The sequence below is a fragment of the Panthera tigris genome, chromosome E1, assembly GCF_018350195.1.
Source record: "Panthera tigris isolate Pti1 chromosome E1, P.tigris_Pti1_mat1.1, whole genome shotgun sequence".
Taxonomy (NCBI): domain Eukaryota; kingdom Metazoa; phylum Chordata; class Mammalia; order Carnivora; family Felidae; genus Panthera; species Panthera tigris.
Genome location: NC_056673.1, coordinates 13,614,214 through 13,641,359, shown reverse-complemented (window position 1 = coordinate 13,641,359; position 27,146 = coordinate 13,614,214). Strand labels below are relative to the sequence as shown.

General features: G+C 41.3%; 2 protein-coding genes across 6 annotated transcripts; both read left to right on the top strand.

The window, feature by feature from the left end:
* The first annotated feature begins 1,598 nt into the window (after window positions 1-1,598).
* LOC102956520 (olfactory receptor 1D2) lies at window positions 1,599-26,848 on the top strand. Of its 5 annotated transcripts, XM_042967361.1 has the most exons (4): window positions 3,684-3,809; window positions 9,615-9,667; window positions 19,301-19,376; window positions 25,708-26,848. In XM_042967361.1, the coding sequence occupies exon 4, from the start codon at window positions 25,716-25,718 to the stop codon at window positions 26,655-26,657; it is 942 nt and encodes a 313-aa protein (XP_042823295.1). In that variant the 5' UTR covers window positions 3,684-3,809; window positions 9,615-9,667; window positions 19,301-19,376; window positions 25,708-25,715; the 3' UTR covers window positions 26,658-26,848. The 5 variants fall into 5 exon arrangements, with proteins under 5 accessions (XP_042823298.1, XP_042823295.1, XP_042823297.1 ...); XM_042967363.1 differs by lacking the exon at window positions 9,615-9,667; XM_042967360.1 differs by lacking the exon at window positions 19,301-19,376.
* Window positions 10,336-11,289, top strand: LOC102960308 (olfactory receptor 1P1-like). The gene has a single exon (XM_015534883.2). It carries the CDS (start codon window positions 10,336-10,338, stop codon window positions 11,287-11,289), a length of 954 nt encoding a protein of 317 aa, XP_015390369.2.
* Window positions 26,849-27,146: the final 298 nt, after the last annotated feature.

The following is a 27,146-nucleotide window of genomic DNA, read 5'->3' as shown; positions in this document are numbered from 1 at the left end:
AGGCTCAGCGGGCTGGGTCCTGCCCTCTCCAGGTAAGGAGACACGGCTCTCAGAGATGGCTGCATCCTGCTGTCCCTGCCCTGTCCGGGATCCAGGCCCTGCTCTCCTTCGCTCCTCAGGGTGACCCTCCCCTCCTCTCTGCTCCTGTCTGCTGCTTGCTGGGACATGTGGCAGCAGGGACAGTGCAGCCCCTTCCCCACAGCTCTCTCCCCTGCTCAGTCTCTGCACACTGTCCTCCCCGGAGACTCTGAGCTTTTCTGGATCCTCCCCAGCGATAGGATCTGTCCTTCATGACAATGACCTGTAACTTCTCAAAGGTAACTCTGCTTTCCTCCCTCTCTCCTTTTGTTAATGGAAGGTTGAATATCCCTTCCATGTGTCATGTGGTATCCTATGTGACCCCCTGTTACAGGTTACAAGTGCAGGGGCGCCTGGGTGGCTCAGTCGGTTGAGCGTTGGACTTCGGCTCAGGTCATGATCTTGCGGTCTGTGAGTTCGAGCCCCGCATTGGGCTGTGTGCTGACAGCTGAGCCTGGAGCCTCCTTCAGATTCTGTGTCTCCCTCTCTCTCTGCCCCTCCCTCGTTCATACTCTGTCTCTCTCTGACACACACACACACACACACACACACAAATTACAAGTTACAAGTGCATATTGAGTTTCTAGCCTACGACCACCACTCTTTGAGGCAACACAGTTGTGAGCAAGCCAAACAAGGAAATTTCATAGAAAGAAAAAAAGACCAAGGAAAAGGAAACATGTGAACAATATAATGTCAGCATGTAGTGAGTGCCATGAAATTAATAAGCACTGCCACAGGATGGAGAGAGCACTCAATGGGGTGTGAGAGTGGCTTTTTATTTTATTTTTTATTTATTTTATTTTTTTTTATTTGTTTAACGTTTATTTATTTTTGCGACAGAGAGAGACAGAGCATGAATGGGGGAGGGTCAGAGAGAGAGGGAGACACAGAATCTGAAACAGGCTCCAGGCTCTGAGCTGTCAGCACAGAGCCCGAGGCGGGGCTCGAACTCACGGACCGTGAGATCATGACCCGAGCTGAAGTCGGCCGCTTAACCGACTGAGCCACCCAGGCGCCCCGAGAGTGGCTTTTTAAAAGGAAGTTGTCAAGAAAGGACTCTGAGGAAAAGATTTTGAGCTGAGATGTAAATGTTGAGACTCAGTAATTAAATTGGAATTCTATTATATTTAGATTTCAACTTGGGGAGGATTAGAATTTTTATGTTATTAAATTCTTCCCAGCTAAGAACATGGTACTTCTTTCCATTTTTTTGTATCTTGACTGATCTTCTTCCATCCAAGTTTCTAGGTTTCTTCCTGTAGGTCTTACACTTTCTTGTTGCACTTAGGAGTTTTGTTATTGCCCCTGTGAAAATTTCCCGTTTCTACTTCTAGCTTGTTTTTGCTAGAATGGAGAAAATCTGTCATATAGATCTTCTTTCATGCAGCCTCCTTTATATCATCTTTCTGTATCCTCAGATGTTCCCACCACCCTGGCATTTGCTTCACACTCAGTAGTATCTGTCCATTGAATGACTGCTGTCCACTGGAACTGGCAATGCCTGAAGGCAGACCTCCCCTTTGAAGGGGGAGGAAGAAGCTTGGCGCTTACCTAGGATATGAGAGGGCGCAACTTGATGTAATCGAAGGTAAGAACTGAAGTTTTAGATTTTCAGGGCATTGGGTTTGAGTCTTGACTCTACCACTTGCAAACTGTGTGAACTAAACAACTTATTTTTACTTAATTTTTCTAAACACCAGTCTCCTTCTCTATAAATGGTGCTGATAGTTTCTACTTTGTAGTGTGATGTAAAGGTTAAACAAGACAATAACAAGTACACTCAGGAAAGTGCTCTGGAGAGTAAGCTCTCACTAAATGTTGATCACTACTTAAAATTGTTTCAGAAGTGTTTATCTTTGACATTTAAACATTCCAGGATATGACAATTTGCGGGTCTTTTATCCTTCAATAATTATGTGCGGAATTTAGAGAACCATTTAGATTTTCAAATGCAGGACTCTTCCCGATTTAATACGATTTGCATCAGACTCACATATTTTGCTTTATTTTTTAGGGGGTTTCTTAAATTCTTACATTGGAATTTGGTTTTCTAACTGTATTTCCTTGCCCATTATTTTTATCTCTGTCCCTTTCATTTTAAATTTTGGAGAAAATTTCAAGTTTGTATTTTCAAACTGGATGATCTTTGCTGGAGTCTCCATGTTAATATTATTTGTACCTTATGTAGATTTTATAAGTTCACATTTTTCTGCTGAAATGTTTTAAAGTAAATTATAGATATCATATTACATCCCTAAATATTCAGCGTATATCTCTTTAAAAAAACCTTTTCCATGTGCCTTACATAGCATTTTCACACCAACCCAATTAATAATCATTTTTTTATTATTATCCACTCCTAGTTTATATTTAAATTTCTCCACTTATCCCCAGAGGTGTCCTTTTCAGTTGGTTTGTCAAAATAGGAATTTTATCCTGGACCTTGCATTGCATCTGGTTGTTATAAATCTTGTTATAGATTCTTCCTCTCTAGTAATTCATTTTTTCCCAACAGTGACTGACTGAAGTGATTATTCCAGTCTCCTCTTTCTCAAAGTCAGGTTCACTGACAGGGGCAGCGGCATCCCAGGGAGCTTGTTAGAAATGCAGATTATCAGACCTCCTCCCCGCCCCCAGACCCACTGAAACGCAAATCTGCATTGACTTGTGTGCCCCTGGTGACTCATATGCACATAAAAGCTTAAGAGACATTCCTGTGGTGTCCTACCGTTAGGACTTCTGTGAGTGTTTCCTTTTGAAGCCAGCTTCCTCTCACATCCTGTATTTCTGTAACTGGAAGTTATTCTAGCAGTTTGATAACATTTAAGTTAAATGTTTTTGGCTAAAACACATCATGTTATATTGTGTGTCATGATTGGCCGATACTAAGATTCACCACTGGATTTGTGAAATGATAACCTGATTCCTCCATTGTAAAGTCACATTTTCCCCTCTTGTGACCAGGAAAGAATCTGCGTGGTGTTAATTTGACATATACAAATACCCAGTTCCCCATCAGCCATTCACTGAATGGCTTTACCCCCGTTTGATATCCTCTTTATTCTTACCTGAATCAATGCTTTACTTAGGGGTGTAAAGTGTTCCTCATATTGGTCTTAAACACTTGTTTTTAAGTGTTCTTTTTTCCTCCTAGGTACTTCGCCTTTTTCGTTTATAAATGGGTTATTCTCTTTCAAAACATCTCCTAACTGGATATTGTTTTTATATGTGGATAGACTGATTCATTTATGTTGATTCTACATGTTACTATTCTCACTAGTCTTAATGTTTTTCAGTTGACTTTCTCATGTCCTCCAGAAATCTTTTTTTGTACAATACTTATCAGATTTTAAAATCAGCATTATCCCTGCTTTATGATAAGATTTTGGAAGTTTGTCTTCTCTTTCTATATTCCGACTAGAAAAGGAGATTGCCAGGGCACCTGGGTGGCTCAGTCAGTTAAGCATCTGATTCTTGATTTTGCCTCAGATCATGATCTCAAGGTTCTAAGATTGAGCTCTATGCTGTCAGCACAGAGCCTGCTTGGGATTCTCTCTCTTTCTCTCTCTGTTCTGTTCTGTTCTGTCTCCCTCTCCCTCTCTCAAACTAATACATAAATTAAAAAAAAAAAAGGAAAGGAAAAGAGATCGTCTATCTTTTAAAGTTTGTGGGATCTCCTGTTCAACTCGGTGATCCTGACACTTCTTTAGGGAGCAGCTCTTTGACAGGTAGGCTATATTGTATTTTTGTTGGTTGTTTTCCACCGTCCCTGAAGGAGGATTACATTTGATCCTTGAACAATGTCAGGGTTGGGGTGCTGAACCGCCCAATATGAAAATCTGTCCCTAACTTTAGACTCTCCCCAAACTTAACTATTAACAGCCTACTGTTGACCAGAAGCCTTACTCATAACATAAACATTCAATTAATACATATTTTGTATGTTATATGTATTATGTGCTGAATTCTTACAGTAAGGTAAGCTCGAGAAAAGAAAATGTTATTAAGAAGATCATAAGGAAAACACATTTATAGTGCTGTGCTATAAAAAATCTCTTTGTTAGTGCAGAGCCCCATGTGGGGCTTGATCTCATGAACCATGAGATCAAGACCTGAGCTGAAATCAAGAGTAGATACTTAACCAACTGAGCCACCCAAGTGCCCTAACATTTTTTTTTTTTTTTTTTGTGGAAGGTGGTTGGCTTATACTTTTCACCTCTACCAGGGTTAATTTTGGTACATCGTAGTCTCCAAGGATTTTTCATTTCATCTAGAATTACAAATTGATTTGCATGGACTCTAGTTAAATAGTCTTGTGGTTTTAAATAATTTCTTTTTCAGTTTATGTCCCCCTTGTCATTTCTTATTTAGTTTATTTGTGTGTTTCTCTCCCTACTCCTCCCCTTTTATTTTTGCTTGATTGGGTCAACAAGTGACTTGTCTCTTAGATTGATTTTTTCCAGTATATACAATTCACATACCATCCAATACATGCAAAGTGTGCAGTTCAATGGTTTTTATCATATTCTGTATTCACTGAATTGTACAAAAATCGCCATAATAAGTTTACAACATTTTCATCACCCCCAGAAAAAACCCTTCACTTCTTAGCTATCACCCCCACGTGTTCATCCCTCCAAGCCTTAGGCGGTCACTAATCTACTTGCTGTCTCTCTACATTTGCCTGTTTGGGAAATTCTATCGAAACTGAATTATACAATATGTTGTCCTGTGTCTGGCTTCTTTCACTTAGTGTAATGTTTTCAAGGTACACCCATGTTGTAGCATGCAGAAGTACTTCATTTCTTTTTAATACAAAATACTATTTCATTTTATGGATATGCTATATTTTATTTATCCATTCACCAGTTGATGGACATCTGGGTCATTCTCAGTTTTTCTGTTATGAATAATGCTGCTACGAACATCTGTGTACAAGTTTTCGTGTGGATGTACGTTTTCATTTCTCTTGGGTATACTTAGGAGTGGAATTGCTGGGTCATATGAGTAATTCTATGGTTAGCCTTTTGAGAAGCCTTTTGTAGCCTGTTTCCCAAAGACACTGAAACATTTTACATCCACACTAGCCGTGTATAAGGGTTCCAAGTTTTCCCGACCCTCCACAACACTTCTTATCTGATTTATTGATTCTAGCCATTCTAGAGGATAGTGAAGTGGTGTCTCATTGTGGTTTTGATGTGTGTTTCCCTGATGGCTAATGACATGGAACATTTCTTATGTTCTTATTGACTGTCTTCTTTGGGGAAATGTCTACACAGATCCTTTGCTCACTTTAAAATCATAGTAGTTGTCTTTCTGAGCTGTGATTTTTCTTTTTATATTCCAGATGAAAATCTCTTATCCGATATATGATTCGCAAAATTTTCTCCCACTTTATGGGTTGTCTTTTCACATTCTTTTGACTTCCAGTAGCATGATAGACAGTTCTCCATCCCCTCACTTTCAATCTGAAGGTGTCCTCAGGTCTAAAATGAGTCTCTTGTAGACAGCAAATAGATGGGTCTTGTTTTTTTTATATCCATTCTGATACCCTATGTCTTTTGGTTGGAGCTAACGAATTCCTTCAGTTTTTGTTTGTTTGGGAAGACCTTTATCTCTCCTTCTATTCTAAATGACAGACTTGCTGGATAAAGGATTCTCGGCTGCATATTTTTTCTGTGCATCACATTGAAGATTTCCTGCCATTCCTTTCTGGCCTGCCAAGTTTCAGTAGATAGATCCGTCACTAGTCTTATCGGTCTCCTTTATATGTTAGAGCATGTTTGTCCCTAGCTGCTTTCAGAATTTTCTCTTTATCCTTGTATTTTGCCAGTTTCACTATGATATGTTGTGAAGGGAGTTACGTTACGTCTGAAGGGAGTTCTCTGTGCCTCTTGGATTTCAATGCCTTTTTCCTTCCCCAGATCAGGGAAGTTCTCAGCGATGATTTCTTCAAGTACACCTTCAGCACCTTTCCCTCTCTCTTCCTCTTCTGGAATCCCAATTATGCGTATATCATTACGTTTAATTGTGTCACTTAGTTCTCTAATTCTCCCCTCATACTCCTGGATTTTTTAACTCTCTTTTTCTCAGCTTCCTCTTTTTCCATACTTTTATCTTCTAATTCACCTATTCTCTCCTCTGCCTCTTCAATCCGAGCTGTGGTCGCCTCCATTTTATTTTGCAGCTCATTTATAGCATTTTTTATGTCCTCCTGACTGTTTCTTAGTCCCTTGATCTCTGTACTAATAGATTCTCTGCTGTCCTCTATACTTTTTTCAAGCCCAGCGATTAATTTTATGACTATTATTTTAAATTCATTTTCTGTTACATTGCTTAAATCGTTTTTGATCAGTTCATTAGCTGTCACTACTTCCTGGAGTTTCTTTTGAGGAGAATTCTTCCGTTTCGTCATTTTGGATCGTCCCTGGAGTGGCGCAGAACTGCAGGGCTCTTCCCCTGTGCTGTCTGGAGTAACTTGTATTGGTGGGTGGGGCCACAGTCAGACCTTATATCTGTCCCCAGACCACCGCTGGGGCCACAGTCAGACTGGTGTGTACCTTATCTTCCCCTCTCCCAGGGGCAGGACTCACTGTGGAGTGGTGTGGCCCCTGTCTGGGCTACTTGCACACTGCCAGGCTTGTGGTGCTGCTTCGATGGGATCTGGCGTATGAGCCGGGGTGGATCCGCATGGTGCACAGGGGTGGGAGGGGGGCAGACTCAGCTCGCTTTGCCTTGGCAGGGGTGGGGGTGGTCCGCTTTGGGAGGGGCCCCTCTTCCATGGGCCTGTTGTCTATGCTTGGCTCCAGAGAGTCCATTCTGCTAGTCTTCTGGCGGCTTTCTGAGTTATTTAGGCAGATGTGGGTGGAATCTAAGTGGTCAGCAGGACGCGGTGAGACCAGCGTCCTCCTACGCTGCCATCTTCTTTCCCACATCTCTTTTCACATTCTTGATGGTGTCCTTTGAAGTACAAATGTTTTAAGTTCTGATGAGATGCAGTTTTGGGGTTTTGTTTTTTTTTTGAGTGTGCTTTGGTGTCATATCTAAGACACTATTGCCTAATCCAAAGTCATGAAGATTTATGTCTATATTTTCTAAGATTGTTATATTTTTAACTCTTACAGCTAGGTCTTTGATCCATTTTGAGTTACTTCTGTCTGATCTAAGGTAGGGGGTCCCAATTCATTCTTTTGCAGATGGATACCCAGTTGTCCCAGCACCACTTGTTGAAAAAGACCAAAAAACTATTTTGTTGTTGTTCTGTGTTGTTTTTACTTTATTTGTTTTCTGATTTTAAACTCCACGTTTGCTTTAATCTTGTCCACATACAGTTTATTTTTGTTGTTCATTTTGTGTCAGATGTCTAATTCATGTATTATTTACTCTTACATAAGTGTGTAAGGCAATGAATTTTCCTTTGATTACTTTGATTATATTGCATAGACTCTGGTACACAGCATTGCTATTATTGTTTTCTAAAACTCTGAAATTTAGGTTTTTATTTCTCTTTTGGGCTTGAGAGTTAATAGAGGTATTTGAAACTTTTTTCCAGGTTGAATGGCTATTTTTGTTTTTTGACTTTGTTAATAATGTCTACTTTTGTTGCAATTTTGGCAAAGAATTGAGTTATTACTGCTTTGTGGAATTTTTTGAAGTTTTCTCTGTGGCCTTGTGTATTGTCTATTTTTTAGATGCTCTTTAGGAACTTGAAAGTAAAGTGTGTTTATTAGTATTACTGGAACACAGTGATATATGTTATATATACACATTTACATATACATACATATATATTTATACTTAAAATTCATATACATACACTCACACACGTATCTTATTAATTTGTTTAGTATTCTCTGTTCTTTTTTTAAAGTGTTTTTAAGGATAAAAGTTTTTTTGAGTAAACTCTACCCCCAATTGGAGTTTGAACTCATGACCCCAAGATGAAAAGTCATATGCTCTACCAACTGAGCCAGCCAGATGCCCCTCTTCTTATTTACTTTTTATTTTTATTATTTTTTTAACTTTTTATTTTATGTATTTATTTTTTTTTAATATGAAATTTATTGTCAAATTGGTTTCCATACAACACCCAGTGCTCATCTCAACAGGTGCTCTCCCCAATGCCCATCACCCAATTTCCCCTCCCTCCCACCCCCCCATCAACCCTCAGTTTATTCTCAGTTTTTAAGAGTCTCTTATGGTTTGGCTCCCTAACTTCCCCCCCCCCTTCCCTTCCCCCATGGTCTCACTTGATCTACGTTGGAGGACGGATGTATCTTTCTAGACTAATAGCCCTGGCTCTCTGCTCTCCTTATACCTGGAGCGACTTCTCTGCTGAATTTTGGGCCTTAGCTTCTCTATTCTCATTAGGAATCTGATCACTTTCAGGAAAAACTCACTTTGTTTTGTTCTTCCACATTTCATGTTTTACTAATGCAGGCTCTTCCCCTGTGTGGTAGCCCATGATAGTCCAGCTAAGCCTGTGAAAGGGAAAATAGATTTAATTTTGGAGGAGTATTACAAAACTCAGTGAACACAGCTGAGATGGATTCTCCAACCTAGTCTTTTTCAGTAACAAAGATGATTCTTTTTCTCCATCTGACTGACCGACTCCATGACTAACCCTCAGTTGGTTCCACACATGGGAAAGTGCGATTTTCATGTATTGAGCCCTCTCAAGCACTGAGAGCACTTCCTGCTCAAAATAGCTTTTGTGGTCCTTCTAACATACAGAATAAAGTTCCAGATTCTTTACTTTCCATTCCAAACACTCCCATATTTGACTCTTAGTTCCCTTTCTAACATTCTCTTACATTACAATCCCTCCTCTACCTCACGCTCGAAACCTATCCACCCCATCTCTGACCCTGTCTAGGGCTTCCTACTGCCTGGCCTTTGTTCAAGAGTTTGCCTCAATAGGCTGCCCTCATCCATCTGCTAAGATCCTGAACTACATTTATGGCCCAGAAAGCCTTCCTTTTCTGCCTCAGTCTGCTTTGTCTCAGAAATGTGTGCGTGTGTGTGTGTGTGTGTGTGTGCATGTACACAACCAGTTTTGGAGATTTTGGAGATTGGAGATTATGGTTTCTTTTTTGTTATCACGGATAACTGAAGAAGAGTTACCTGTACATATCTTTATTAAAAAGCTGATTGTTAAATTGATTTCTGACAGAATGGATGATATGAAATTTTGGGCATGAAGGATCAGAACAGGTTGTCTGTGGTCTGAGAGTGATTTGTGGGCAGTTGAATGGGTAGAGAACCCTGAATCAAAATATTATAGGACTTAGGGGTACCTGGGTAGCTCAGTTGGTTAAGTGTCCAACTTCAGCTCAGGTCATGATTTCACAGTTTATGAGTTTAAGCCCCGCATTGGGCTCCGTGCTGACAGCTCAGAGTCTGGAACCTGCTTCTGATTCTGTGTCTCCCTCTCTCTCTGCCCCTTCCTGCTTGTGCTCTGTCTCTCTCTCTGTCTCTGTCTCTGTCTCTCTCTCTATGAAAAATAAATGAAAACATTAAAATTTTTTTTATAGGATTTCAACATAGCCAGTTATGTCTATCCCATTAGATTGAAAATTCTCCACAGGTAAGGATTATCAGTGTCTTATTTGCCTGGCACTCTACCAGGTCCAGAGCTGGTGCTTAGTCTCTGTGGAATGAATGAATAAATGAATGAGTGAATGAATGAAAACTTCTTGATGCCCTTGAGAGTATAGCTGAAGAAACAGAAATTACAACTAAAGAAATCTGGGACAGAACAGAGTGTGGAGAAATAAACCAGGAAAGAAATCTACTTTAGTTCTCTTAAACTGTGTCTCTCACACTTCCTAGCACATTGTATTTAGTAGGTTTTAATAAAAATATACAGTTCAGGGGCGCCTGGGTGGCTTAGTCGGTTAAGTGGCCGACTTCGGCTTAGGTCATGATCTCGCGGTCCGTGAGTTCGAGCCCCGCGTCGGGCTCTGTGTTGACAGCTCAGAGCCTGGAGCCTGTTTCAGATTCTGTGTCCCCCCCTCTCTCTGACCCTCCCCCATTCATGCTCTGTCTCTCTCTGTCTCAAAAATAAATAAACTTTAAAAAAAATTAAAAAAAATATACAGTGCACACAATATGTGATCAGTACAGATACAATACGGTCATTCATTCTTCTCTCGGGCTCAGAGAATGGCATACCATTCAATCATCTAGAGTAAAGTATGTTTAGAGAGTTTTAATGGGTCTCAGTGGAGGTCTCTTTCCCTAGCTTCTGGGCTCATGGCAGGAGGGAACCAGACCAGCATCTTGGAGTTCCTCCTCTGGGGACTCTCCGAGCGGCCAGAGCAGCAGCGCATCCTCTTCCTGCTGTTCCTGTGCATGTATGTGGTCACCGTGGCTGGGAACCTGCTCATTGTTCTGGCCATTGGCACTGACGCACGTCTTCACACACCCATGTACTTCTTCCTCGCCAGCCTGTCCTGTGCTGACATCCTTTTCACCTCCACCACCGTGCCCAAGGCCCTGGTGAATATCCAGACCCAGAGCAGGTCCATTTCCTATGCGGGATGCTTGGTTCAGCTCTACTTCTTCTTGACTTTTGGGGACATGGACATCTTTCTCCTGGCCACAATGGCCTATGACCGCTACATGGCCATCTGCCACCCTCTCCACTATAAGATAGTCATGAGCCGCCAGCGCTGCACCCTCCTGGTTACTGCCTGCTGGGTCCTTACGAGTCTTGTTGCCATGACCCACACTTTCCTCATCTTTCGACTTTCCTTTTGCTCTAAGAAGATCATTCCTGACTTCTTCTGTGATCTGGGACCTCTGATGAAAGTGTCTTGCTCTGACACTCAGGTCAATGAGCTTGTGCTGCTCTTCTTGGGAGGAGCAGTCATTTTAATCCCCTTTATTCTCATCCTGGTCTCGTATATCCACATTGTTTCAGCCATCCTCAGAGTCCCCTCTGCCCAGGGAAGGCACAAAGCCTTTTCTACATGTGGGTCCCACCTTGCTGTTGTTGCCCTCTTCTTCGGGACAGTGATCAGGGCTTATCTGTGCCCCTCATCCTCTTCCTCCAACTCCATAGAAGAGGATACGGCTGCTGCTATCATGTACACAGTGGTAACTCCCCTGCTGAACCCCTTCATTTACAGCCTGCGGAACAAGGACATGAAGTGTGCCCTGGCGAGATGTCTCAGGGGCAAAGTCTTCTTTTCCTTGGGCCAGTGACCTCCGAGCTGATACTGCAGGTGTCCTCCATGCCCTCCAGGGAAGTCTCTACCTCAGGCTTTTCTCTAGATCCTCACCTCAGAAGTCTCTACCTCAGGCTTTTCACTTCTGACGCCCACATATGTCTATGACAACTCCCCTCCCTGAGTCCCTTCATGACTTTGATATTGTTAAGGAAAATCAAGATTTTGCTTCGTGCTTTAAAGTTAATATGTTAAGAGTTGCTTATTTACTCATTTATTTTACTTATCACTTTTCACAAGGAGAAATGTCTTTTGCAATGTTTCTAATTCTAAAAGTCCGTACAGCCTTTTATTCTAGTTCACTAAAATTCAATTAGCAAGGTCGTGGAAAGTGGGCCAATGATCAGAATATTAGCAAGTAAGGTCAATATTGGATGGCAAAGAGTTTATGACTCTAAATAAATAAATATATATATTCTAAACTAAAGGGACTCCATTTGCTCTTGTTAAAATCCATTGAGTTTCACTTATTCCCAACTAGGGTAGGTATACAACCCATAATTCAGAATAGCCTTCAAGGTGATGGCCAGTTATGAGCTGGAAAGTTTTAAGCAAAAGGGTAGTGAGACAAGACACAGTCCCCATTACTGTAGGTTATCCCAAGGTTATAAATAAAGTTTGTTATCTCTACTCTCCACTGGTAGAATATATAAGACCTTCATGCTTGAAGGGTGTGAGTTCTTACTCTTGTCTTTTTGTAGCAGGTGACTGAAATTGTTCATTAACATTTATTACTGTACATGGAAGCACTAAGAAATACCCAAGTGAATACCCTAGGTTTAAGGCATATTATTTCCTGTCCCCAAGTAGTAGCAACCCTGTCTTCCTGCTAATCATTGTCAATAGTCCTAGTTAGGAAAGTGACACCCATCTTTTCCTGTGGGCCTACTGTATAAGGAGCACAAAATGTCAGAAGGCAATCACAGCTTATATTTAGTGGATTCCTTCAAGGGAGTGAGGTTTTTACACTTTGTTCAAAATGGTAAAAGGGACAAAGGACTAGTGTCTAGAATGTATAAAGATGTTTCAAAATACAACAGTTAAAAAAATACCATCAGGAAATAAGCAAAAGATATGAACAAACATTTCACGGGGGATACACAGATGGCAAATAAGCACATGGAAAGATGTTCGGCACCATTAGGGAAAGGCTGATTGAACCACATTTGTCAGAATAGCTAAAATAAACAGTGGCAACATCAAATGCTGGTGAAGATCTAGAGAAACTGCACCACTCATACTTTGCTGGTGGGAATGTAAAATATTACCGCCAGTCTACACAGTAGTTTGGCAGTTTCTTATGAAACTAACATGCAGGTACTATACAACCCAACAATTGCATTCCCTGGAATTTATCCCAGAGAGAGAAAAACTTATGTTTATTAAAAAACCTGGACACAAATATTCACAGAAGCTTAACTTTATCTTATTTTAACGTTTATTTTTGAAAGACAGAGAGAGACAGAATGTGAGCGGAGGAGGGGCAGAGAAAGAGGGAGACACAGATTCCAAAGTAGGCTCCAGGCTCTGAGCTGTCAGCACAGAGCCCCTTGCGGGACTCGAATTCACAAACCCGCAAGATTATGACCTGAGTGGAATCAGATGCTTCACCGACTGAGCCACCCAGGCGTCCTGAAGCTTTATTTTAAAACCAGCAAAGGAGAGGCATCTGGGTGGCTCAGTTGGTTAAGTATCTGACTCTTGCTTTCAGTTCAGGTCATGATCTCATGGTTTCAGGAGTTTGAGCCCCATGTAGGGCTCCATGCTAATGGCATGGAACCTGCTTGGGATTCTTTGTCTCCTCTCTTTCTGTCCCTCCCTCCCTTGCACTGTCTCTGTCTCCCTCAAAATAAATAAATAAACTTGAAAAAAAAGAAAACCAACAAAGGAGTAATACCTAGAATTTATAAGAAGCTTCTGCCAAAGGAAGATAGAAATAAAATCTAGAACAAAGATGGGTAAAGTATATAAGAAGGAAATTTCATAAAGAGAAACTCAAATTGTTAACAAAATATGAAGAAATGTTAAACCTCACTGGTAAATCAGAAAGTAATGGGATGATCTTTACACCAATTGGACTGTCAAACTAGAGTCTGATGATACTAAGTTGGTGAGAATATGAGAAAAGTAGAAACAGCATGTACTATGATGGGAAGGTAAACTAGTAGAGACAATCAAAAGAGCAATCTATCAGTCCTTGACAAAATTAAAATTAAATATGTCTAGCAAAATTAAAATTATATATATTTATAGATATATTTTTATATATTTCGATATAAACATACTTTTTCAAAACTAAAATTAACTATATAGAGCAAAATTAAAATTAAATGTATATATATGAGATATATATAAAATTCTGCTAAGTACCTATAGATTTCTCTCCTGATTATTTCTACTAGGATATACATTATAGGTATATATAGTGTATATATACACATATCCATCCATCCATGAATCTATCTATCTATCTATCATTATCATCTGTCTATCTCCTATTACATAGTAGCCTCATTCCCGGGTGTATGCTTAAGAGAATATGTCTTAGAGTCTATAGAGAAACATACACAAGGCTATTCATCACAGTGTTATTTATAGCAGTGTGGAGTTAGGTGTTCACCACTTCGGCAAATGGATAAATAAAATCTGGTGGATACATACAGTGGACTACTAGGTAAAAGAAGTATCATTCTAGGTATACATAGAGCCACATGAATAGATGTTCTCTATAATTTTTTGAAGTGTGATTACAAATACATGGGCTGGTATATAGAATAAAAATAATTGTGTATCTACTATTCAGCTTAGTAATCTTAAAATGTCATTTTGTGTGTATTTGTGTGTGTGTGTGTGTGTGTGTGTGTGTGTATTTAGTTAGTTAGTTTTAAGGTTCATTTATTTATTGTCAGAGGGTGGAGGAGAGAATCCCAATCTGCACTGTCAGTGCAGAGCCCAATGCAGACCCCAAACTCACAAACTGTGAGATCATGACCAGAACTGAAATCAAGAGTTGGTTGGATGCTTCTAGCCCTTTATCTGATATGTCATTTGCAAATATCTTTTCCCATTCCATTGGTAGCCTTTTAGTTTTGTTGATTGTTTCTTTGCAGTGCATAAGCTTTTTATCATGATGAAGTCCCAATAGTTCATTTTTTGCTTTTAATTCCCTTGCCTTTGAAGATGTGTTAAGCAAGAAATTGCTGTGATTGAGGTCAAAGAGTTTGTTGCGATGAACCATGGGAATCTACCCCCAAAAACCAAGAGCACACTTGGCACACTGTATGTTAGCCAATTTGACAATAAACTATATTAAAAAAAAGAGTTGGAGGCTGAACTGACTGAGCCACCCAGGTGCCCTTGTGTGTGTGTGTGTGTGTGTGTGTGTGTGTGTGTTTAAATTAAAACATTAGAATTACAGTTGAGAGAACTTTTGAACTCCTAATCCCATGTTAGTTTTTCCTTCTCCAGGGGTAATCACTATCTTTAACTTTGTATTTGTCATTCTTATGCATGTTTTTATAATTTTACTTGAAAGTTGCGCACCCACAAAAGGAGTTAGCATTGTTTTTCATATTTCAAAATTTTATTTCAATGGTATCATCCAGTATGTATTCTGAAACTTGCTATTTTCACTCAGATTATGTCCTTGAGATTCATCCATGTTGATCCACATACTCAAGTTCATTATTTTTCCTGCTATAATAGGTTTATGCTACTATTTGTCTACCTATCCTCCTGTTGAAGGATATTTCGGTTATTTCTAGCTTTCACCATTGTAAACAATGCTGAAATGAACTTTCTTGTACATTTCTCTTTGGGTACGCGAATGAAAGTTCTCTAGAGTATATTGATAAGTATGAATTGCTGGAAGGAGGGTGAGGTGCACCTTAAATCCTACTAGTGCATGCTGTTGGTGCTTTTCACTGGTTGGTTCATCCCTGCCTACCAGCTGCTGTGAATGTTGGCTGCTAATGACTTATGACTGCCCTTTCTCTGGTGGTAGAAGTTAAGCACCCCCCTCCCCCTTTTACTGCCCTGGGAAGTAGAGGGGGATCCAGTGGCCAAGGACTGGCTGACACTGGGTAGACAAAGCTAGCTCCTTACCTCTGGATGGATTTGATTCATTGGATGCAACTTATGTTCTTGAGTTCCTCTGAAGACCAGGCTGAAACTAATATACTGAGTCCCTACTTACCCCCATCTTCTTCTGAGAGCACTCCTTCGATAGACCACTCTCACAATTCCCATAAGCCAGGGAACCTGACCCAAGGTAATAATAATGTTTTGCCAAAGACTCTCCAAAATGGTTGTATCAATTTATGCAGTTGAGCTGAAGCTCAAAGGCTGAGAAAGAGAAAGCCATTCAAGGAGTTGAGGAAAGAGTTCCAGGCAGAGGGAAAACAAAGACAAAAGCTCTGAGATGAAATAACTCTGTAAATTCAAAGAACTGAGAGAAAGTCAGTACCGCTGAAGTTTTGGGAACAATAGAAAGAGAAGGATAGTGGTTGGGCTTGTAGATACGTGTAGGAGTGAGGCCAGGCAGGACTTATAGGCTGTTTTACATTTTTTCTAATAGTAATAGGAAGTTCTTGAGATGAGTTAAGCAGGAAAGTGATGGGGACCAGCTTAAGCTTTAAGAAAATTACTCTGGTGTATATAGAGAATGGATTGGAAAGAGGTAAGAGAAGCAGGGAGTTGGTGTCCATAGAGCAAGGAGAATGGATCATAAAAAATAGTGTTAGTGCAAAAAGTAAGAAACATGATGGGATCTACAACATAATATTCTTTGTGTATATAAAACACACGACATACAAACAGATGTATTCTTCGGGGATACATGTGTATATCGAAGTGGCTGCCTATGTAGGGGAAAAAGAAGTGAGTGGAGATTGGAACTTATAAAAGACAATGAAGCCAGAGACATGCTTTGCAAGGAATGGAGGTGATAATGTGCCTTGAATCGGGGTCTATAATTTACTCAATTCTACACCCAAAGAAAACAAAAATCGAGACAGCAGCAACCACCACTTTCCCCACCACTATTTTCCCTCCCTTGGAGATCCCTGTTTGGAATGGGGAAAGGTCAAAGATTGTGCCCCACTTTGCTTCAGAGAGTAATAACTTGTTGTTCTGGGGGCCTCCAGGACCAGGTTCTCAGAGAGACATTAAAAATAATCTAACCTTTTACTTACTATGTGGCTTCACTGGGTTGCAGAGACTTTCCCTAGTGATCGATTCAGCATCTTAGTCAGAACCTGAAAGCCAAAAGAAGCAGAAATTCTCTGGAGCCTCATTAGTGAGGAAACAGATGGAGCCTTGAGGCAGTCTGCTGACTGGTTCTGGTGCGATTCCCCTGATGCAACTTCGCAGCCTAATTCCTCAGTTCCCTGGGGGGTTCCATGGAGCCAGCCCTGTCTCTGGGTTCCAAGAGAATCCAGGCTGAGATATCTTGTCTTTGCACAAGTTTATGTCCTGGTCCCAGGAGACCTGGAAATCAACTTCTCCCATATGTGATGTAGCTCTGTGACCTCATCACCCAGGGCAGGGATCGACACCCATTAGGTATCAGCAAATGTCTGCAGATAAAAAGTGAGTGCCTGAATGCTTGACTGAGGACAAGGGCCTTGATATTTTCCTTTAAGTGCTCATGAAAGCATATGGCATACTGTCCAGATGTATTTGTCGACTCATGTTCAAAGAATTAGTAAAGGTTGCTTCTTTGTGTCTCTGTGTAGCTTTGAGAGACTTAAAGTCCTGGTGACCAGCAATCATGTTTCTGGAGGACTGTGTGTCAGTTTTATCCAATGTCATGCTGCTCTGAGGGACTTCAGAGCCTCCTTCTCCGGATACTGTTCAAGAAACTCCCAATCCCAAATGTATTGGGCAAGCATCCATGGACCGTAGTAGGTTCTCAGTGATTAGCATCTGAGCTGAGGAGTATGGAAGAAGCCAAATCTTGCTGAATGGAACCTTAACCAAATAACCTCCCAATAGGCAAACACTAGCAATGTCTTCTAGGTCCCAAATCTTGGGCTGGGGCCTGTAGACCTTGAGAGGAATGAGTGATTCTCACCCAGAGATACCCAAGGTCTTGGTCCATTGGGAAACAAGCATAAGTAAATATCACCTCTAATCCCATCACCCAGAGACAACTGCATGCCACATATTGGTATATTTACTTTTAATATTTTTGTGTACATATAGAAAGTGTTCCTTCTTGTTGTCTTATCACATAAGAAATTTCCCATGCTCATAAATGTGTTGCCTAATATTTCACCTGTCATAGGTACCATCATATATGCTTAAGCATTTCCTAGTTGATGGGCATTTAAGCTCTTTTATTTTTAAAGTTATAAACAGTATTGTGATGGATATCTGTTTATAAGCTGATTCCATTTTGAATGATTTATCAGGACATGTATCCCTAGCCGTGGAATTATAGGGTCAAATTGTATGTCTCCATGGCTCTAATCATCTTTTCTTTTCATTTGAGAGAGAGAGAGAGAGAGAGAGAGAGAGCGCATAAGAACTGGGGAGAGGGGCAGAGGGAGAGAGAGAATCTGAAGCAGGCTCCACACTCAGCACAGAGCCTGATGTGGGGCTTGATCCCATGACCCTGGGATCATGACCTGGGCTGAAATCAAGGGTCAGACCTTCAACGGACTGAGCCATCTAGGTGCCCTTCTAGGTATCTTTTATATGCTAATGTCTTCCAAATGTGTGCCACCACCTAAGAGGTTTTATACCTGAATACCTTCTTGCCATCTACCCTGCTCACCTCTCAGAAACTCTAACTCTTCTCTATATTAATTCATTATGCTCCCTCCCCAGGTCCCCCAAGTCAAAAATAAAGGATCATCCTTGATTTTAACCTTTCTTGTATCTCTAAGATCCAGTCCCCTCTTGATGCTTCACGATTTCATCTCCAAACATAGCTAGATCATCTCTTTTCCTATCTCTCCTGCTCCCATCCTAGCTCAGGCCACCTTCCCTACTTGCTGGGCCACTGCTCTCTCTGCTTCTGTTCCTGTCTGCCTCCAGCCCAGTCTCCTTGCAGCAACCAGAGTGGTCCATTCAACCTAAACCAAACCATCCCGCTCCCCCAGCTGAAAATGCTTCAGTGGCTTCTCGTTGCAGTTATGGCATGAAAACCAGGACGACTTTCTGGCTTGATCTGCCCTTACACACCTCTGCATCTCAACCTGTTCCTCTCGCAGCCTTGCTGACAAATCACTAGCACTGGCATTCTTTCAGCCCTCAAACACACGTCTGTGGTTTTGAAGATCCTGTTCCCTCTCTCTGGAAGGCTCCTTCCCCGACTCTCAGAGGAGCTGGCATCCTCTTGGCCCTCTGGTGGCAGCTTGAACGTCTCTCAGACACACTTTCCCTGACCAACCAATCTACAAAAGTGCCCACTCCTCCTCCAGTTATTCTCTGTCTCAGATTATGGTTTCCTGGGGACACTCATAGTTGTGATTAGTTTTTTCCTTGTCTGTTTGCTTTTAGAAGATCTCTTCTGTACTGGTCTGTAAGCTCCATGAAGGGAGGTAATCATGTCCATCTCATTCTTGGTTTCCCCAGCACCTAGCCCAATGCCCGCCATCAGTAAATATACATGAATACAATAAGAAGGAGGGAGGGGAGACCCCCATAACTGAGGTTGTTTTTTGATGAGGGGTGTTGGTTGTCTGGGCTGCTCCTAAAAGGGGATTTGACTTGTGAAGACTGAGTGCAAGGACTTCAGCAGCAGCAAGAACCCAACTCTCCAAACTGCCTCCATGGGGTCGCTGGGTGGTGGCACCAACGCAGCTCTGACCACCTCATCATTTGACCAGTGGAGGGCTTGTTATTGTTAGATTTCAAGGGGGGGGGACACTGAGGCCTAGAACAAGTCAATAAATGAATCACAGCCCAACTAGTAGTGGAGCCAGGAACAACCCGAGATCATTCTCCCCTAACAGTGTGTCTGTGGCATTACTCTGTCTTAGATGGGGACTGTGCATGGAAGTCTATGAGACTTCCAACCATGAAGCTGGAAGCATTTTCCTTGAAATTGGTTTTAAGGTAATGAGCTCCCCATCAAAGGGAGATACGAAGACAAGACAAAATGTTCTTTAGATGCTAAAAATCCAGTTCCTCTATTTAGATGGTGTGGAGGGGGGTAGATGGGCTTGTTTGAATCTAGAATCCTTTCATCACTGAATCAGTGGTGCTAGGAGTTTGGTAAGAGAGAGAACGGGCTGGGGCACCTGGGTGGCTCAGTCGGTGAAGCATCTGACTTTGGCTCAGGTCATGATATGGTTCGTGAGCTCGAGTGCCCCATTCAGCTCTATGCCGATAGTTCGGAGCCTGGAGCCTGCTTCAGATTCTGTTGTCTCCGTCTCTCTCTGCCCCTCTCTCACTTGTGCTCTCTCTCTCTCAAAAATAAGTAAATGTTAAAAAATTAAACAGAGAGAGAGAGAGAATGGGCTGAAAGGATCTATGGTTTGGGAGTTCTAAAATCATCCTATCCACCAAAAATAGGAAAGAGGGGGAGTGGGCTGGTGGGGGAGGCAGCAAAGTGAAAGAAGAGAGAAGGAGAATCTGGTTTACTTCTTGTAAATAAGACCCATTTCCCAATACCCTTGTTCATTGGAGTGATTACCCATGTTTGTCAGAAGGAGCTGCCTTGGGATTGCTTCCCTGAGGCCACCCCAAAACTAACAAATAGGCCTGACACAGTCCTGACTCAGTCACTTCCTTCCTGAACTTGAGACTCAGGCACCAGCTCTTGGGTCCCCCAGCCTTGCTGGGGTGCCCACAGACTTACAGTTGGTCTCCTCTATTAGGGGACCAAAGATCCAGGTACCAGCTCCTCTGCTTTTCACCTGTACCCTCCAGCCCTGAATCCCACAGTCTTACTTAAGATGTTTTGTGTTTTGACTGTGAATTTTCATTGAATGGAGGAGAAAAGTGGAGGCAACAGAACCAGTGAGCTCTAAGACCAGCACAGAGCTGTGGGTAAGGTTTGGACATCATAGCGCCTCTCTCTCTCTCTCTCTCTCTCTCTCTCTCTCTCTCTTCCTTTCATTATCTTTTCTCCTCTCCACTTTCTCAGTCATACAAACACACTCACATACTTTGAAAATTCTTCATATAATCTAACTTTTAGTATTTAAAGGTAATTAGCAATCCCTCCAATCTTTTCAGTGCTCTGTTGCATGTAGTTCCCAAGCCTGCAAGGAAGGCTTCACGGGTGGGATGGAGAGGTTCGGGGAGGTTGCATGGCCTCCTCAAGCCGCTGCAGCTAGGGAGCAACAGAAGAGGTGAGAAAGGCCTGTTTTCCAACATCGTGTTTGGAGCCCTTTTCTGAACTGTGCCTACAGCTTCTGCCCTCCTGCTGAGCAGACCTGCAGAGGGGTTTGTGCCTCTAAGGCCACCTGACCACACAAGTGTTCAACCTGCTGAGTCGTACAGATTCAGAACAGCATTTCTGTACAATCAGAACCACCAGGTGATGGCTAAAAAGGACTTGGTTCTCAGCACAGAGACACCGACTCATCTCAAGGACCTGAACCTCTTTTAAAAATCTGCATCACAGGTGATTCTGATGCACACGAAGGTGTGGGGGACACTTGCCTTGAGGACTAGAAAGCAGATGGGCCAATGTCCCTTGAGTGTCCAGCCCTGTTACCTGCCTCTGACCTCACTCCTATCAGGAGCCTGAGAGAGCCCTGAATCCAGGCACCCAGCTGGTTGTGGAGGGTGTATTTCCCTGTTCCTCCTTCTCATCGTCACAACATGGGGTACACATCACTAGCTCGAGAAAGATTAACCTGCACGTTTTCTATTTTATTGTGTAAGAGGAAGCTGAAATTTTAATTTAGCTGTTATTGCAAAAATCTTTGCATATATAAATGAGAAACGTTTTTTTTTTTATCACTTTTGATGTCCATAATCATGGATGTATTTAATGGATTACATAATTTTTTAGAACAGCTTTATTGAGATGTAAGTCAATACTATTAAAATTAACCCATTTAAAGTATACAGCTTAATGGTTTTAATACTGTCACAGAATTGTGCAACTATCACCACAATCTAATTTTAGAGCATTTTCATGACTCCCCAAAGAAGCCCAGTACCCATTAACAGTCACTCCCATTTCACCCTTCCCACCACCCCTGGCAACCACTAGTCTACTTTCTGTCTATTTGCCTATTCTGTAGGCGGATTTGCCTATTCTGTATTGTTTTTTTAACATTTGTTCATTTTTGAGAGTGAGAGAGACAGAGCATGAGCGGGGGAGGGGCAGAGAGAGAGGAAGACACAGAATCTGAAGCAGGTTCCAGGCTCCGAGCTGTCAGCACAGAGACTGATGCGGGGCTCAAACACAGGGATCACAAGATCGTGACCTGAGCTGAAGTTGGACATTTAACTTGATTGAGCCACCCAGGCGCCCCTATTCTGTAATTTTTTAAGCAAAATATCTACTGTTGAGTGTTTATGTTGTTTCTACCTTTTTCCTGTTACTAACAAGGCTCTGATACACATACATACATTTTTTTTGCATTTTTTCTGGCTATAGTCTTAAGATAAATTTCTAGAACTAAAAAGTACTTAATCAAAAGCATGTTCTTTTGTTTGTTTGTTTCCAGAATCACAAAATGACACTGCTGAAGTGTACATTTTTCTCCTTTTTGGTGTGTGTGGAAAATACCCAGTAATGTGGAGAAAATCTTTTTCAAGAGTAACTCCCTGTGTGCGTGTGTGTGTGTGTGTGTGTGTGTGAAAATGTACTTTATAGCAGATTTCTATGACCTTCAGGAAATACAAAATTCAATTTACAGAACACTGGAAGACCAGGTATAAGCAGTCTGGTATTTGCTGCCATGTTTAGCATGACCACAGTGATTTCTAGCATAAAAGCATGAAGTTCCTGGATCTCAAGTATCTTCAATAGCTGCCAGTCTAATTTAAGACTATTGTGCTTGCTTCTTCAAGAGATACCTTTCTCAATACTTGTGACTTAGCCTTAAAAAGTCCATTTTGCTATTTCCTTGAGGTATTGAGTTAATTAAAAAAACTTCTTTCTCTTCATCTTGATTTACTTGTAATGAAAGCTGTAAAAATTAAAACGTGTTTCACAAGTGAGATTGGCAATGATGAAGGAGCCTGACAGTTTCCATGACATTACTTTGGGGAGTGGGAGCTGAAACTATCTTTTTGGAGGACACTCTGGCAATATGTATGAAAATGGAAAGCATGCATCCCTTTGACTATAAAAATATATCCAAACATGTATGGACAAAAATATTCACCATATTTCTGTAACAGAGAAAATGGGGGAAAAAAATCTACATATCCATCATCAGAATATTGATAGAAGTATGTGTGGTATTATCATAAAATGAAATAGTATACAACCATTAAAAATGATGAAAATATTGATTTAGACAATGTTCTCCAGTGCATTGTTGAGTGAATAAAAATGATTTAATGAAAAAACAAAACTGAAAGAATTTCACCAAAATGCCAATGGAATCTGGGGTGATTTTTACTTTTTCTTTCTTTTTTTTTTTTACATTTTTCTGTGTTGCTTGAATTTCCATAATGAATTTTTTTTGTTTATAATTAATAGATTGCAATACAGTAAAAAGCTAATTTTATTTGGAAAAAATCCATGAATATCTTTAAAAACGTATATTTAAGGGGATGGGTACATTTCAAATTAGAAGTTAACAATAAAGTGAATACAAGTTTAAAATGGAAGTTAACACAGATGTCATAATAAAGAGTAAAAAGACTGGCACATACAAAAAAAAAAGCTATGGACCAATCCTACTTATAAATAAGAAAAAACAGTATGGTTTAATATCAGGAAAGTTATTATCAGTGATAAACAGTGAAAAAGCATCTGATCAAAAATGCCACATCCATATCTGATTATTACAATACTATCATAAATTACAAATAGAAAGATAATTGCTGAATATATATACTCTCTTTTGCTTAAAATCCTTTACGGCTCCTAACTGCACTTACAATAAAATTTTAAAACCTTAACAAGACTGCCTGTTCTGGACTCTGCTGGCCTGCATGACTTCATATCTCACCGATACCCTCCTCACTCTGCCACACTGGCCCTTACTTATTCTGTAGACACAGCAAACCCTTCCTCAGGGACTTTGCACACACATCTCTATCTACAAGGCTCTTTGCTCAGGACTTCATAAGACTGACTGCTTTTTTGTCCTTCTTTGTCTCAACAAAAAAGACATTAAAATATGGGAAGTGGTTATTTATCTCCACTTGGTAAATTAAATCCAGTCTAGTTATATTCTCTCATTTTTTTGAAAGCTTTTATTCCACTTACAGTAGATTTTCAAAAGAAAAAGACACAATAAACTGTTTTAATCTTAAATACTTTTTTTTAAAGCTTATTTATTTATTTGGAGAAAGCATGAGTCATGAGGGGGTGCAGAGAGAGAGAGAGAGAGAGAATCCCAAGCAGCCTCCACACTGTCAGCACAGAGCCCTACGTGTGGTGTGGCTCCATCCCAGGAACCATGAGATCATGACCTGAGCCAAAGTCAAGAGTCGGTCACTTAACCAACCGACCCAGCAAGGTGCCCCTAATCTTAAATACTTTTAAACTGTTTTTGGTACAATATGAAATGTTGGTCTAATGTTTTCCCTTAAATAGACAGCTATCCCAATACCATTTATTGAATAACGCAATTTAAAGTACTACCCTAGGGGTGCATGACCTGAGCCAAAACTAAGAGTCAGATGCTTAACTGACTGAGCCACCAGGCACCCCAGATCTTTAAACATTTCTAGAGTATTGTAAGATGATAGAATTTTAAATAAGACATAGACATTATTCCTGTAATATTAGGTATGCCAGAATGGAAGTTGATGGAATGACTGAATTGCGTAAAGATTTTCCCCATTATATGTTTGTGCCTGTTATTAGTTTGTTGTTAACTTAAAATATTATATTTTTAATTTTTGGAGGAACCTCCATACTGGATTTAAAAAAAAATTTTTTTATGTTTATTTATTTTTGATAGAGTAAGACAGAGTACAAGAGGGGGAGGGGCAGAGAGAGAAGGAGACACAGAATTGGAAGCAGGATCCAGGCTCCGAGCTGTCAGCACAGAGCCCGACATGGGGCTTGAACCCACAAACTGCGAGATCATGACCTGAGCCGAAGTCGGATGCTTAACCTACTGAACCACCCAGGCGCCTCCATATTGTTTTTTACAAAGACTGCATCAGTTTGCATCCCCACCAACAGTGCCCTAGGGTTCCTTTCTCCACATTCTTGCCAACACTTCTTGTTTCTTGTCTTTTTAATATTAGCCGTTCTGAATGGTATGAGGTGATATTGTGATTTTGATTTGCATTTCCCTGATGATGAGTGATGTCGAGCATATTTTCACGTGTCTGTTGGCCATCTAGATGTCTTCTCTGGAAAAACATCTATTCAGGTCCTCTGCCCATTTTTTAAAATGGGATTGTTTGGGGGCGCCTGGGTGGCTCAGTCGGTTAAGCGTCCGACTTCAGCTCAGGTCACGATCTCGCGGCCCGTGAGTTCGAGCCCCGCGTCGGGCTCTGGGCTGATGGCTCAGAGCCTGGAGCCTGCTTCCGATTCTGTGTCTCCCTCTCTCTCTGCCCCTCCCCCGTTCATGCTCTGTCTCTCTCTGTCTCAAAAATAAATAAACATTAAAAAAAATTTTTTTTAAATGGGATTGTTTGGGGGTTTTGGTGTTGAGTTGTGTAAATTCTTTATATATTTTGAATATTAACCCTTTATTACATGTACCACTTACAAATATCTTCTCCCATTCACTAGGCTGACTTTTTGTTTTGTTGATGGTTTCATTTGCTGTGCAAATCTTTTTATTTTGGTGTAGTTCCAGTAGGTTATTTTTGCTTTTGTTTCCCTTGCCTGAGATTTCACTTATACGTAGAGTATAAAAAGCAAAAGAAACAAACAAAAAAAACTCACCAAATAGACTCTTAAATGCAGAGAACAGACTGGTGGCTGCCAGAAGGGAGGTGGGTGTATGGATGGGTGAAACAGGTGAAGGAGATTAAGAGGTACCAATTTCCAGTTAAAAAATAAGCCGCAGAAATGAAAAGTATAGGATTGGTAATATAGTCGATAAAATTGTAATAATATCATACAGTGACAGATGACTACACTTACTGAGGTGAGTGTTGTATAATGTATAGAATTTTCAAATCCCGTTGTACACCTGAAACTAATATAAATTGCATATCAATTATACTTTGATAATAAATTTTTAAAATTATAAAATTTAATCTAAGACATTTTAATCCTAATAAAATAGTTAATTTTGCTTATATGAATGTTCATATTCATTGGTGCCTATGTTGCGGACAGTTGGGAAAATGCATGGAAGCAACCAGAGTAGAGTCTCCGAGTTCCTGCTCCTGGGGATCTCGGAGAGTCCTGAGCAGCAGCGGATCCTATTCTGGATGTTCCTGTCCATGTACCTGGTCACAGTGGTGGGAAATGTGCTCATCATCCTGGCCATCAGCTTTGATCCCCGCTTGCACACTCCCATGTACTTCTTCCTGGCCAACCTCTCCTTCACCGACCTCTTCTTCGTCACCAACACAATCCCCAAGATGCTGGTGAGCCTTCAGTCTCAGAACAAAGCCATCTCCTATGCAGGGTGTCTGACGCAGCTCTACTTCCTCGTCTCTTTGGTGGCCCTGGACAACCTCATCCTGGCGACAATGGCCTATGACCGCTATGTGGCCATCTGCCGCCCCCTCCATTACAGCACGGCCATGAGCCCTGGACTCTGCGTTTTGCTCCTCACCTTGTGTTGGGCACTTTCTGTCCTCTATGGCCTCACCCACACCCTCCTCATGACCAGGGTGACCTTCTGTGGTTCCCGGAAGATCCACTACATCTTCTGTGAGATGTATGTCCTGCTGAGGCTCGCGTGTTCTAACACCCAAGTCAATCACATGGTGCTGATTGCCACAGGCTGCTTTATCTTCCTTACCCCCTTAGGATTCATGATCATGTCCTATGTCCGGATTGTCAGAACTATTCTCCAAATACCCTCAGTGACTGGGAAGTACAAAGCCTTCTCCACCTGTGCCTCACATTTGGCTGTGGTCTCCCTCTTCTATGGGACACTTGGTATGGTATATCTGCAGCCCCTCCAAACTTACTCCATGAAGGACTCAGTAGCCACAGTGATGTATGCTGTGGTGACCCCCATGATGAACCCTTTCATCTACAGCCTGAGGAACAAGGACATGCATGGGGCTCTGGGAAGACTGCTCCTAGGGAAAGCCTTCCAGAGGTTGACATGAGGTAATTTGGGGCATTGAAGTGGAGACTGGGAATTTCCTCTACCATGTGCAAAGCATTATCCTATGGGAGACACAGAAGTGAGTGGGACAAAGCTCCAGCTCAGAATAAGCTCATATATCTGTGATGAAGAAAAGACACCTACATGTAACCCAGAGTTCCCCAGACCTCACCAGCCTTGGCAATAAATAAGGTTATGCTAACATGAATACTAGAATTTTGCAGGATCCTGACCATAGGATCACAGTGCCACCCTCCCAGCCTTTCAAAATATGCCTGGGGAGGGGTGGGTCTCTGGTTTTCTCTAGTACACATCCACTCATGGTTCTGAGCTCTGGCCCTCTCTAAGGGGCCTGATGCCTATAAGCCACTTGGAGAAGAAGACTTGTACCACTCTGTGGCAGATGCACTGGGTAGGTTGTCCATTCCCAGCTCTGCTGGCCACAGCTCTTACTGCTTTAGCGCTAACCCATATTCTCTCTGGACACAGA